The sequence below is a fragment of the Limanda limanda genome, chromosome 13, assembly GCF_963576545.1.
Source record: "Limanda limanda chromosome 13, fLimLim1.1, whole genome shotgun sequence".
In the NCBI taxonomy this organism is placed as follows: Eukaryota; Metazoa; Chordata; class Actinopteri; order Pleuronectiformes; family Pleuronectidae; genus Limanda; species Limanda limanda.
Window position 1 is genome coordinate 14,988,203 of NC_083648.1, and position 14,491 is coordinate 15,002,693.

Below are 14,491 nucleotides of genomic sequence, written 5' to 3' on the forward strand. Positions count from 1 at the left end.
GTTAATATGCCTGGCTCTCATTGAAGGGGTGAAAATAGAGGAAGCAAAAGGCCGTAATTCATAAGGGATGTGGCAAGAGAAGAAGTGGGATGCAAAAGGATCCACATTTAACACATACATGACTCATAATGTTCACTGGAAAAAAAAACGGACACACATTTATTGATATAACCTATAGTTACCTAAACCTTTTCTACTTTTAATTTTTATCTTGAAGTTTTTATGCTTGATTTATTTGTTGTGTCACATCAATAATTGTCAATCTTATATAATCAAGTATAATGTGTAATAAATTATTTGTATACTGAGTATTACAATTTAATTATCTTTTAGCTTTGAATTGTTATGAAGTTTATGTTGGAAGCAATATGGCCCTTCTTAAAGCTGCCACACGGTTCTGGAAACTCAAATACAAGTGAACGTCTGGTATTTATTAGTTTGAAAGCAGGTGAAGATTATGGTTTTAATTTCGTAATTATCGGAATAGAATAGAATGACTGACTCAGTTATACAGACTCACAATCAATTTGTTGAAGGTTTGTTGGATTGACCCCTCATACAGGGACCACTCATACAGAGACCCTTCATACAGGGGACCCTCATACAGAGAACATTCAGACAGAGAACCCTCAGACAGAGAACCCTCAGACAGAGAACCCTCATACAGAGACAGGGCCGGGTCTAGGCAGGGGCAAGAGGGGGCCTGGCCCCCTCAAATAAATGATTAGATTAGATTAGATTTCTTTATTTATCCACACAACGGGGAAATTCACTTGTTACAGCAAAAAAGAGAAAAACAGAATTTAAATAACAGTGCCGAAGCAACAATAAAAAAGAAAGATCAAAATATATACACTACTAAACTACACATAATGAGAGTAAAAATATACAGAAAAACAAAAACAACCTGCAAAACAGACACTGTGCAAAAGCAGGTACTGGGGAGAAAGTGGAGTGATGTAAGTGTTATTGTAATGAAAACAAAAGTATTATAAGTAATATTGCAACAGTAGTGACCATGATACAGAAAAAATAATTAAAAGTAAGTGACCATAATATAAATAATACTACAAGATAGTATAAAGGAAAATATAAATATTGCAATGTAACCATTATAAGTGACCATGATATAAATATAGATATAAAGTGTTGAATATTATTGTGCATAGTAGTGATCTGAGTAAAAAAATAAAAAATAAATAAGAAAAATAAAAATACAAATACAGCTATGGTGAGAGGTTGAGTAGAGATAAAGATAATAGACAGGGACTACAACATTATCAGGTGGTGCTGGTGTTGTAGAGCCTGACTGCAGCCGGGATGAAGGACCTGCGGAACCTCTCCTTCTTACACCGTGGGTGTAACAGTCTGCTGCTGAAGGAGCTGCTCAGGGACCCCACATTGTCATGTAGGGGGTGAGAGGTGTTGCCCATGATGGACGCCAGCTTGGCTAACATCCTACTTTCCCCCACTTCCTCAATGGAGTCCAGAGGACAGTCCAGGACAGAGCTCGCTCTTCTTATCAGTCTGTTGAGCCTGCTCCTGTCTCTGTCCGTGCTACCCCCCCTCCAGCAGACCACAGCGTAGAAGATTGCTGAAGCCACCACAGAGTCATAAAAAGTCCTGAGGAGAGCCCTGCACACTCCGAAGGACCTCAGCCTCCTCAGCAGGTGGAGGCGGCTCTGGCCCTTCTTATAGAGGGCATGTGTGTTGTCGAACCAGTCCAGTTTGTTGTTGAGGTGAACACCCAGGAATTTGTAGTTCTCCACCACCTTTATGTCCAATCCCTGGATGTTCACTGGTAGTTAGTTTGTGCCCCCTCAAACTAAATCCCAATTTAATAATAATAAAACACAATGCCCCCTCAAGATTTGTGGCTGCCCCCTCATACATGCCTGTCTAGACCCGGCCCTGTACAGAGAACCCTCAGACAGAGAACCCTCAGACAGAAACCCCTCATACAATGGACCTGAATCCATCGCTCTTGCCCGATGAAACACCGCCCTCTAGCGGTCACCCCTGTTCCTGGGCAGTGTGAAACATGACGCTGTGTGCTGTGAATGACACGTCCCCTCCAGAAGAAGAGATTCCGCCTCCTTCGTAACGCATCACCAACACATCCCGCAGATCCATGGCAGGGGGACATATGATCCAGAAGCACTAGCCGGATTATGTTCGGGGTTAATCCACGATGAGGATCATTCCACCGCTTTTTTTTTTTATTTCCACGTCTTTCCTGCTTTTCCGGTGAAAACGTCTCGCAGCTCCGTCACCCTCCTCGCTCCGCCCTCCACCACTGCGGATCCTCCTGAATCGCTCCGGAACCACAGACCTCTGCATGCGACAGTCTCATTGATAAAGTCTCTTTACTTCACCCCCGATTTCCACCGCGATCCCCGAGCTCGGATCGGGATTCGTGCAGGTTTCATGCATGAGCTGCAACATGGATTAATAATCCCAGAATGACCCGCCCGGACGCTGCTTCCTCACCAAACCTCACCATGTATCAGCTGCTGCGGTCGTCTTTACTACTGAACGCCCAGTGCTGGGACGCCAACAGTAAGCGGTTCTACCAGGACCTGTTCGAGAAGCTCGACACCAACAATGATGGGAAGGTGGACGTCGCGGAATTACGAGCGGGCCTCAAATCCATGGGTGTATTCCGCCAGGGTGCTGCACAGGTACACAATCTACTTTAGATCCAAGGGGCCATCGAAAGTTTCAGGAGTTTCAGATACTGTCTTGCACGTTTTGACAGATAGGTCTTGTATTCGCGACTTTGTGATGCAAATGGTTAACTATGATCTGATCTCGTCTTTGCAGAAAATCGTCTCGTCCGGTGACCGAAACCAGGACGGGAGTCTGGACTTCAGCGAGTTCACCAAATATCTGAAGGAGCACGAGAAGAAGCTGAGGCTCACGTTCAAGAGTTTGGACCGAAACAACGATGGTGAGCACAAGCAGGGAGTGACTCGTTTCCTGCAGGATCTGCCTCAGAATAAAACACCATGACACATGTCTGCGTGTTTACAAAGCCATGTGTCCACATATTCATTGTTGTATGTTGCCACAGGGCGGATTGATGCCTCAGAGATCCAGCAGAGCCTCGCAGAGCTGGGCATGGACATCAGCAGGGAGGATGCACTGAAAGTCTTGCAGAGGTTTGAGTGCCACTAATTCCCACTGCATTGCTTCTGTGTCATGTGCAGGCCTTATCTGGGTCACAGTTGTTCTTTTCACAGGGTATTACAAAATAACAAGTCAGCAGTCCACGGGTGAAGAGCTTTCTCTGTGTTTCCTCATAGTATGGATATTGACGGCACCATGATGGTGGACTGGAATGAGTGGAGAGAGCACTTCCTGTTTTACCCGGGACACAATCTGGAAGAGATCATTCGCTTCTGGAAACACTCCTCGGTAAAAGGATGAAGACTCACAAACACTCTTAAATACCCTCTGTAGATAAACACACAGGGAACTGCAGTGGGATAAATCATGTGTAATGTAGTCCTCCTGTGTTAGATCTTACAGATTTTCAATGCTGTCCAAATTTTGACAGTAGCTTTGAATTATTGCACTCATAAAGTTATCAGGTCACAGCACTATGCGTGTCTCAGCTCGCTCCTCTACCGCATAGTGGAAATAACTATATGTTTTGTCACTTGTGCTGCAAAATATTTTTGCTAAATGGAGGACAATACAGTGCTTTTCTTGATAGACCATGTATAGTGCACTCCACATGCATGGCAACTTTGCTAACAAAAGAAGACAGAAGCAGCATTCTTGTACCATCAAGATACATATAACTTAACACCTTAGTTAGAGCCTAGTTTCTCTTTAGCCTTTTATCAAAATGCCACCCTGCCTTTATGCTTACAGTAAAACACCAGGTATGTTTATGTGAGACAGCTAAAGCGTGCACGATGAGGGCTGAGGCGGCTCAGTAATAAGGATTTCCCAAGCGCTGCTAGACAAAGAATAAGAAGCTCAATTTCACTTGTTTATTTGTTAAAATGAGTAACAACCACAGCTGCTCCTCTTCGCTGATTCCTCATAATCTCATAGGGCTTTTTTAACATGTGTAAAATTAGTTGTGCACCTGATGTTTATCACTTCCGCCTTGAAACTCAGATTCATGGTTTTGTTAACGTCCTCTCTTCAGGGCACAATTTGGTAAGTTTGAAAAAACAGTTGCTCCATCACTGTGAAAATAGACCTAAAAAGGAGAAGTGCTCAGATAGCTTGTGATGGCTTTTGTGCCACACAAAAGGTTGCTATATGACTCATATCACACCGGGTACATGTGTTTATACCTCCACCAGTGTACGTATATTAAAGTGGTGAGTCAACATGCTTCTGTGTTCACCAGGTGCTGGACATAGGTGACAGTCTCACCATCCCTGATGAATTCACAGAAGAAGAAAAGAGCTCAGGAAACTGGTGGAAGCAGCTTTCTGCTGGTGCTGTGGCGGGCGCCATCTCTCGCACCGGTACCGCCCCTTTGGACAGGATGAAAGTCTTCATGCAGGTAAAATTATGTTAAAAACATGCAAAACACTCAGTAGAGTGCTTTCACCCTCCAACACCCAACAGTCAAATATATTAAAAAATGCCCAAATCGTAATATTAAGAAAACCCTGGACCTGACCCCTGATCTGAAGAATTTAATTGACCTATTTTCTGACCCATGCTGCTTCCTTCCACCAAGTTTCCTCCTAATCCAATTTGTAGTTTTTGCTTCATCCTGCTAATTTATAGACAGACACAAAAAAGTGGTCAAACGTGTTCTCTCCATCAGTTGACGCACATGCAAATGTCATGTAAATGTCATATTTCTGCACTGCAGGTTCACTCCACTAAGAGCAACACGATAAGTTTGGTGGGAGGCTTCAAACGGATGATAAAAGAAGGAGGTGTGTCTTCACTGTGGAGAGGAAACGGAATCAATGTTTTAAAGATTGCACCCGAGACCGCAATCAAATTTATGGCATATGAACAAGTAAGCAAAAAAAACCCATTTGATATTATTTATTACACACGCAAAACAAAAAGTTGGCATTTCTTGACTTGTGTTTTCTTTTCAGTATAAGAAATTGCTATCAACAGAAGGCCAAAAGATTGAGACACACAAGAGGTTCATTGCCGGCTCTATGGCTGGGGCCACAGCACAGACAGCCATCTACCCAATGGAGGTGAGACAACTGTTCTGTTGCATCATAGGTTCAGCAAACAGCCTCATTCATGGAATTCGTTAAACCCCTCCCCCCCACAAACTTTTAAAAGTCCTCCCATATCAGGAGCATTGACAAAGACACAGAGGGCCTCTGATTTTCTTTCTGTTTGTACAATTAAGGTATTGAAAACTCGCCTGACGCTGAGAAAGACCGGCCAGTTTTCAGGAGTGTTCGATTGTGCCAAGACGATCCTGAGGAAGGAGGGTGTCAAGGCTTTCTACAAGGGCTACATTCCAAACCTACTGGGCATCATTCCTTACGCCGGAATAGACCTCGCTGTTTATGAGGTATGCACTCTTCCCCTTGAGTGCACTCTGTTAGATTACCTAATTTATATGCTCAATAAACTAATTCATCTCCGATTGCAGGGTTACATTAAAGTCAATCAGAGAAATAGATTTTTGGTGTTATGCTGATGTACACTATCCACTCTGCACTGTGCCTCAGAGTCTAAAGAACACTTGGTTGTCGCACCACCCCAAAGACTCGGCTAACCCTGGAATTCTGGTGTTGCTGGGCTGCGCGACCATCTCCAGCACCTGTGGCCAGCTGACTAGCTACCCGCTCGCACTTGTACGCACACGGATGCAGGCACAAGGTAAACTGAATCTGACATTTGATAACAGCTAGACTAGACTGGTTAAAAGCATGTTTTTGACATATTTACTCCATACAGAAGATTTCCAAGGCTATATTGGCTCCTAAATAAAGAACAAAAGCCACATGAGGGAATCTGAATTCGTCATTTCAAAAACATTGGGCAGTGCAAAAAAGATTAGATATTTTATCTGTTTTTTATACAGTATTTTTAAGGACATTTTTATAAATATTCTATTAATGTCTTGTTGAGCAGCACCAAATGATTTTATAATGACCTTGTAAAATATCTATCAAACCAATAAGACAAAAAGCTGTTATTACATACAGTGAATACCACCTACGCCCTAAGGTACGCAACTGACGTAGCAGCAGCAATATTAACGTTACTACAGACACCAATAGAACATACAGCACACTTGACAATGCAAGAACAACATAATCCAACAAATAGCAGCGTGTGCAGGGCCAGTTTACTGACATTTATATATTAGAGTTTTATATTTTGAAATATTTATTTTACCCCTTCTAATGTGCACACTCCCTCAGTACAGCTGTCTCATTCTCAGGGCACACAAATAAAAAGTGCTCTTCTGGATAGTACACTGACTCCCTGACTGTATGTTTCCTTACAGCGTCTCTGGATTCATCAGACCAGCCGGCCATGGTTTCACTAGTAAAGAGGATCATAGCCCAAGAAGGCTTTTTCGGACTCTACCGCGGCATCCTGCCAAACTTCATGAAAGTAATTCCTGCTGTCAGCATTAGCTATGTGGTTTACGAATACATGAAGACTGGCTTAGGAATATCCAAATGACCATCCAAGCAAATCCGAAAAGAGGAACCTTTTACTGTATTTGTCAGACCTGAAAAATGTCTGGAATAACTCCAAGAAGACAGATGGACATGAGACATACAGAGCATGACTTCCTCAGCTGGCACAGGAGCCCAGTGGATGGAAAACTGCATGTATCCCAGGGTTTTCTGTCAGGAACTGAAGCATTTATCGATTGTGGAGAGCATGCTTTAATTTCTATCCTGCTGTCACACATGACAGACTCACCAAAACAATACTTGAGAAGCAGAAAGAAGCAGAAAGAACTGTACTTGAAATATGCATGAAAGGTGATTTTTAAATACAAACTCTTTAATTTAACCAACTGTTATTCAACCAAAATGCTAACTGAGTGGGACTCAGCGTCTTAACAAAGGAAACAGTTTCTCTGGAGAAAGGTGGAGCTAATCCCACGAGACACACAGCAGGATTAACGTCTGTTTTCAACTCATTAATAGTCAAAATGATACAATGCCAGTTTACATTTTTAGAGGTATTTTAACACTTGTCCGAAATAATTTCCCCTGAAAAATTATTACTACACTGGAATACTTTGTGTGTGTGTGTGAGAAGACACATACATACACCTTGTGTCAAAAGCCATTTATCCACAGGCCATGTTTGTTATTTTTTTATATATATTATAATACTGTATGTCTGTATATCTGTGTACATATATATTTATACAGTATCTTGTTATAGTCATGTTAAATTATGGGAGTAATGATGGTTATGCAACATGGCAGCATTTGAAAGAAAAGACATGATATTTTGGACTGAAAAGCTTGCATGCGAGGAGAGTTTGTCTTGTATTATTTCTCATTTCGACACATCTAGAACCTCACACTGAATACACGCCCATTAAAGGTTCCTGTTACATTTAACATTTCCTTCTTGTTCTGTCACACTGTGGGAAGTTTTAATTCCCCATGGCTGATGACAATCAAAGCATTTTTTCTTCATGTTTTCAAGTCACATAAGTTGCCAGGTTTTTAAGAAACTATGAATGACTCTCATGATTAAATTGTCCTGAACATGTGGACATTTTTCACAGAAGTTTATATGGACTTTGATGGAAGGCTGAATGTAGAGCAATGGTTCAGTGATGTCGAGTTTGATGATTGAGATCGTACTGACTGAGGTGTGTGGACAAGGCCACCCACTGGTAAATAAAGAAAAACACATGGAACAAGTGGTATGATTGTGGTTTATTGTGTTTGTCATCAGAAGATACTGGAAGTACTTTACTTCAAAGTACTGTAGAAACACTTTGCTCAATAAGTTCAGAGAGAGACTGATATGCCTGTGTTCAGGACCTGTCTGACTACCTACATACTGAATATTAAACATATTTACAGTATAGATTAAGAGATTTTTCAAAGAGAAGTTCAACATTTCCACTGTGGAATAGAACATTTCAGGATACTTCAAAGTACTGTAAAAACACTTAGCTCAATAAGTTCAGAGAGAGACTGATATTCCTCTGTTCAGGACCTGTCTGACTACCTACATACTGAATATTAAACATATTTACTGTATAGATTAAGAGATTTTTCAAAGTAAAGTCCAACATTTTCACTGTGGAACTGATCATTTCAGGATACTTCAAAGTACTGTCAAAACACTTAGCTCAATAAGTTCAGAGAGAGACTGATATGCCTGTGTTCATGACCTGTCTGATATCTACTGTATAGATTAAGAGATTTTTCAAAGTAAAACATATTCATTGTGGAAGTGATCAAAAAACACTTTGCTCAATAAGTTCTCCGTGTCTAATCTCACTGACTAAAAAATATCCACTCCACTACAATTAAAACACACTTGATTTTGATTATAGACAATTCGCTCCATGTTATTAACATTTGAATACACATTCCAGTTGACGTTATTAAAGTAATTTGGATGAAATAGATGAAATGCTCCCAGAGTCAAGAACACTGCAGCTCTAAAGTCTTGATTCTTCATCATCATAATTCCCTTGAGTGAAGTGCTGTTATCTCAGTATGTCTGCATGACAGTGTCTGCAAATGACCTTCAGTCTCCCCCCCCCCCCGTGATGTTTACAAAGTTTGTCCTTCTCTCTGCTGACATCAACCACGTGGAGCTCCTTCTGGTCCTCGCCGCTTGCCGTAGACAGCCGGGCAGCAGTTGTTGTGAGGAAGAGGAAGAGGAGGAGGAGAAGGAGGTGGAGGAGTAAGTAGGTGTTGGACCCTGAGCCCAGAACAACCTGCGGGAGAACAGCATCTGCTGTCGGTGAGTTGGTCCGCTCAGTCCTCGGTGTCTACACCACGAAAGCGGCCACTTTTCCTCGCGTTACTTTCCACCTCAGACCGCCGTGGTGACTTGTTAGCACAGTTAGCTCGCCAGCTGCTACAAAGTGACAGCTAGCTGCTAGCTTAGCTTACAGCAGCAGCTAAAAATATTCCCCCAGTAATCTCCAGCGGGCGCAGACATAGGGTGACACCGAGGGAGGTCACATGTCCGCGCCTCACCACGGATCAGACTGTGTGTGCTTTCAGAGGAAACTTGTTGCTTGTGCAGGTCTGTGTGTGTCTTTGTGATCATGTTGTGTGCTTGTTGTTGTTGTTGCTGTGGGACCTGTTCAGGCAAGTTCAGGTTCACAGCTTCAGGACAGACACAGTTTCTTAGCTCGCGTCGTATCAGTCTGGTCTGTTGTTAAACCTCTTAGCTCCTTTATAGTCAACATGTCTGGAAACTGGTTCTCGTTCCTGGTTCTTAAGTTGTTAGTTTTCACGTTAAATTGGATATTTCTTGTTGTATTTTTTCATGTATCTCTAGTTTGTCATTTATTGTCATTATATTGCAACGATCATACACTTCACCTCAAACTGGGGCCAGTCGTTAGTCAGAGTAATTGATTTTCATATTGGGAATCAACTTGAATATCAATGTTCTGCTTTGATGTGACTGGTTTTGCATGAAGCAAACATATATGGCTACAACAGATCTTCAGGCTTTATTAAGATTCATCATCAGTGACACAAGTTGTTGTCAATGTTACGCATCAGCTTCACTTTAGTTAGAAAGCATTCAAACATGCATTTATCACCAGCTATTATATTGTTTACTGCAGAAACAGCCTGTGTTTGAATTAGCGTCCATGTTACCTCCGCCAAGGAGATTATGTTCTCACTCGTTTGTTTCTTTGTAAGCAAGATTGTGCAAAAACTATTTGATGGATTATAGGAAAACTTGGTGGAAGGAGCTGAAATGGGTCAGGAAAGAGCTGATTAATAGATTTACTGCAAATTCGGCCCAGCGGGGGTATACAGGGCTTTTGTTTCCCCTTTCTTTAACATTGTGTGATAGGTCATTTTTATTTTGACACTTTCACTTACATCTCAGGGAATTTTTAAGGGATCTTAATAGAAAAAATTCAAGCATATCTATGGAACTGGTATCTATGAGTGTGTGAAATTAGCGTTTCTTTCCAGCAGCATTTGAAATAGCGAGGCATCATGGGCAACACAAGCGACAGGGTGTCTGGAGATCGCCATGGAGCCAAATCTCATCGCTCCGACAGCAGTGGCAGCCACAAGGACCATGAACCCAGCTGCAAGATGGTGGACAGCACAGACGACCCGAACATCTTCAACACCCATGGGCCTGAGTCCAAGGTACTGCTGGAAAAATAGAGAAAATGTTACGCATAGCCTTGTTTGTTCTCCATAGACACATTTCAGGTTTCAACGCCATGAGTTAGGTTTGAAGAAGTTTGAAGTTACAGAGGGTGGTGAAGTCTTCCCAGCACATCACCAGGACGGAGCTGCCATCCATGGAGGACCTCTACACCCAGCGGTGCAGGAGGAAGAGCAACGGGATTATTAAAGACCCCCTTTCACCCCAGCCATTAACATTTTTGCCTGCTGTCGTCTGGCCGACGGTGCCGCAGCATCCGGGCCCGCACTACCAGGCTCAGAGACAGTTTCATCCCCCAGGCCATAAGACTTTTAAACTCCTCTGAACTGCAATAACTCCACCAAACCAGCACCCTGGCATATTTGCATATCTGCACCAGCACCGTAATAAGCATACTTGAATATTTGCACTACTGCACAAGTTGAACTGTTGTTGTTTTATTTTCCTCTTCATCTGTAAAGATATATATTTTTCTAATTTATTCTATTTTATTGATATTCTATTTTATTCTATTTCATACTATTTCTATTTTTTATTTTTTTTGGTTGGAATTACTAAGCATTGCTTAAAGAGAGACTGTGACCCAAGTATTTCACTGCCAGCGACTGCTTCATGTTATCTCTGTGCATTTGACAATAAAAATCTTGAATCTTGAATCTTGAAAACATCTAAACAATAATATTTGTTTTCAGGCATCAGGAGAGAAGGAATTCACCCCAGATCTGGATGACCTGGTGAAGCCTGGTCGTCAGGCTCGACCCACAGTGATCCGGTGGGCAGGGGGAGGGAAGGATGTCTACATAGCTGGTTCCTTTAATAACTGGAACACAAAGATACCGCTAAATAAGAGGTAACCAGGATTTTTTTTGCTGCCGATGTCGGTACATCACAGATCCACTTGTTTTAACTGAGAGCAAACCCTAGTGTTGCACTAATGCTTTTCCTCTCTCCAAAGCCATAATGATTTTGTAGCGATTCTGGACCTGCCTGAAGGAGAACACCAGTACAAGTTTTTCGTAGATGGGCAGTGGGTCCATGATCCCTCAGAGGTAAAACATCATTGTATTGATCTTCCTTTTTCTGGTTTCGCTCATCATTTTAATGTCAAAGGGATCTGTTCCACACCCTGAATTTCCCGAAGATCTATGATGTCATAAATATGAAAGGATAGGAGCTCTTCAGTTCTTACCAAATGGGTTTAAGTTTTGTATATAATATCCAGGCAAGTATGTGCAGATTTTTATGAAAGATAGTTATACAAGGCCCGATCATAACACCTGGGAACATTTCCGTCCTTTCAGCCTGTGGTTACCAGTCAGCTCGGCACCATCAACAACCTGATCCAGGTGAAGAAGTCCGACTTTGAGGTGTTTGACGCCCTGCAGGTGGACTCTCTGGAGTGCCACGACACATCAGGTCAGCCTGCATCCAGACTCTGATATAGGTCACACATATGGACCTGCATGGTTTGGAAATGTATGAAAAGAAGAAGAAGAATTTATTTGAATAGCCTTAAGAACTGCTGGTCCAGATTAGTGCAGATCCAGGCTCCTCATCATCACTTCTTTCTGTTTAAATATAATTAAGATGGATTGAATGGCAATCATTGATTGTGCAAATATAGAAATGTTGCTACATTTCTCTGGCTTTGAGATGATGAAACAAGTGTAATTAATATCACTCCTTAAAATAGAATTAAACTCCCTGAAAAATTTTCCTCAGCTCGTCAAGTCTGAAACCTGCTTATCTCTGCTTGTTGTTTCCTTATGTCAAGCACAGATTGGCTTGAACCCAGGAATCATCATTATTTGGGCTATATTGATTATTTGTTGTATTTGTACACTGACCAGCAGCTATCAACTTTATTTACTGCAGCTAAACATGATTAACGCTTTGGAAAAGTCTAAGAAATATGGAAACCTCATCATAACCGTGTGAATATATGTGTTGTGTGTTGACAGATCTGTCCAGCTCCCCTCCTGGTCCATACGGACAGGAGCAGTACGGCTTCAGAACAGAGGAGCATTTCAAAGCCCCCCCGATTCTCCCTCCTCACCTCCTTGAAGTCATACTCAACAAAGACACCAATATATCTGTCAGTATCTCATACTTTCCAACTGATACATCTCCCATCTCCCCATCTCCCTATTTGTTGTCATAACTTACCATTTCCTGATTTTATTTTAATCACTCCTCTCTGGCTTTTCAGTGTGACCCTGCCCTGCTGCCTGAGCCCAACCACGTCATGCTCAATCACCTTTATGCTCTCTCAATAAAGGTAGGTTTAGGGGAAACTGCTGAAATACTATTTCTTACTCTCCATCTATTTTTCTTCGTGTTCTTCCCACTAATGGCAGCTTGCCTGTCTGTTGTTTTCTTCTCCGTGTAGGATGGAGTGATGGTGCTGAGTGCGACTCACAGATACAAGAAGAAATACGTCACCTCTCTCCTTTACAAGCCCATTTAAAAACCTCAACTTGGGTGCACCACAGTGCTTTTAGAAAGCAGCCTGTTTGTATTCTGCTGTTTTTCTTTTTCTATCATCACATTTAGCCAAATCCTGCACTGAAACAAGTTTACAGGTGAGCTCAAGGCAAGTAGCTGTGGCTGTCGCTGTGGCTTGTGTTTCAAAACTTCTGGCCACATAGGGCTCTGAACAAAAGTAGCACAGTGGGTGTGTAGGGTTTCAGACAGAGATGAAAACCCTAATGTGTCTTTTACCTGTAATGACTGCAGACAGATAAGAGGCGGACTAAATCACTGTGTGCATTTAGGTTTTAGCTGCACCTCGTGATTCTTTGCATGTTGATGTGTAAAAAGGTTTTTTGCGTGCACATCCATCTCATATGCCACCATGACAGGGAGAAGATCTGTTGATGATCTGTTTCATGAATGTTCTCAGTAACTGAGGGTGTTTCTAGAGTGGATCTACGGTTAGATTTTTAAGTGTTGTGTCAACACCTTCTCCTTCAGCTGATTCAGTTGAGGTTTTAACAAACTGATGGCGTTTCTGTTGGAAAGTGCATGTGGAATGTGGAAGATCAGGATTTGAGCTGCGGACAGGAGCGGTAGATTTGGTTTTGTTTGAATATGAAGTGCAATAATACTGTTGTATCGGATGTCAAATAGGGCTGCACAATAAATCATAAATTGACCGCCATTGCGATATCGACGTACGCGATATACGTATTGCAAAAGACAGCTTGAACTGCGGTGGTATTCCATGTGCCATGCATTCACACTCTGCCTGTCTTTAGCACTTTACCATCCTGTGAACATGTCGATAGAAGCTTTTAACTATGCAGCAGACGACTCTTGTACTCTCTGGACTATATCGACCCGTTTGTGCTTTTTCTTCTTAGATGTGATGACCTTGCAGTGCTTTACGTGTGTGCATCTGTACCAAGCTCTCCTCATTGAATAGATTTGTACCTAATGTATTTGTTGCACGTATCCTCACACACAGACAAACAGTTTCAACTTGCTGCTTTGCATGTATTGAATGTCTGCAATGGAGATGGAAACAGCGTTCTGGTTCACAGTCAAGTTGACCACACCCACCTCAAAATGTGACCTGATGCACATTTTCAGATCATTAAACAGGGCTATGGGGATGAATAGCTACCGTGAGTTTAAATGATGAAAAACCTGCACACACATGTGTGTTCTTTATAACTGTTTTAAGCTCATCTGTATTTTGAGGTATGGTGGCTTCAAACGTATATTTGTCTCTTGTCAGACGTGTTATTAATTGTGTGCACTTACAATACAGTATTTACCCACAGTTGATTCACTATTTCAAGAATCCTGCTGGTGGTCAACTAGACGCTGAAAGTATTTTGTGAATGTTCATCCGTGAGGTTTTGTCCAAACTAGTTTTCAAGACAGCTATATGATATGATGAGGTAGTAAATGGACAAACGCCATGGAAGTGGTGATATAAGGCTAAAACCAAAACTTGAATTTTTCAACTGTTTCATGAATGTTTTGAAAGTCTTCGCAGAACCAGTGTGAACATCCACCGTATGGAGTTGTACTTGTTTGCAAATAAAGAAAAGGACATGTTTGTCCTGACTAATTATAAGTATATTACCTTCTGGTGTAGATTTTTGTATCATGTTGTTGTGCAATAGGAGTAGACTTGACGTTGGCTAATTATTAATAA

The 14,491-nt window shown here is 41.8% G+C and overlaps 2 protein-coding genes across 5 annotated transcripts; both read left to right on the forward strand.

Annotated features, from left to right (window-relative positions):
- The first annotated feature begins 2,126 nt into the window (after window positions 1–2,126).
- LOC133017834 (mitochondrial adenyl nucleotide antiporter SLC25A24-like) lies at window positions 2,127–7,858 on the forward strand. The gene is made up of 10 exons (XM_061084048.1): window positions 2,127–2,681; window positions 2,824–2,950; window positions 3,074–3,161; window positions 3,306–3,417; window positions 4,370–4,528; window positions 4,847–4,999; window positions 5,085–5,192; window positions 5,354–5,521; window positions 5,682–5,832; window positions 6,467–7,858. Exons 1-10 carry the CDS (start codon window positions 2,463–2,465, stop codon window positions 6,646–6,648), a joined length of 1,467 nt encoding a protein of 488 aa, XP_060940031.1. The 5' UTR covers window positions 2,127–2,462; the 3' UTR covers window positions 6,649–7,858.
- A 907-nt stretch (window positions 7,859–8,765) lies between these two features.
- On the forward strand, window positions 8,766–14,410 carry prkab2 (protein kinase, AMP-activated, beta 2 non-catalytic subunit). Of its 4 annotated transcripts, none has more exons than XM_061083876.1 (8): window positions 8,766–8,919; window positions 10,122–10,304; window positions 11,019–11,176; window positions 11,282–11,375; window positions 11,628–11,742; window positions 12,288–12,421; window positions 12,536–12,604; window positions 12,716–14,410. In XM_061083876.1, the coding sequence occupies exons 2-8, from the start codon at window positions 10,146–10,148 to the stop codon at window positions 12,791–12,793; spliced, it is 807 nt and encodes a 268-aa protein (XP_060939859.1). In that variant the 5' UTR covers window positions 8,766–8,919; window positions 10,122–10,145; the 3' UTR covers window positions 12,794–14,410. The 4 variants fall into 4 exon arrangements, with proteins under 4 accessions (XP_060939859.1, XP_060939857.1, XP_060939861.1 ...); XM_061083874.1 differs by having other exon boundaries at window positions 8,767–8,919; window positions 10,125–10,304; XM_061083878.1 differs by lacking the exon at window positions 8,766–8,919 and adding an exon at window positions 8,935–9,207.
- The last annotated feature ends 81 nt before the right edge of the window (window positions 14,411–14,491 follow it).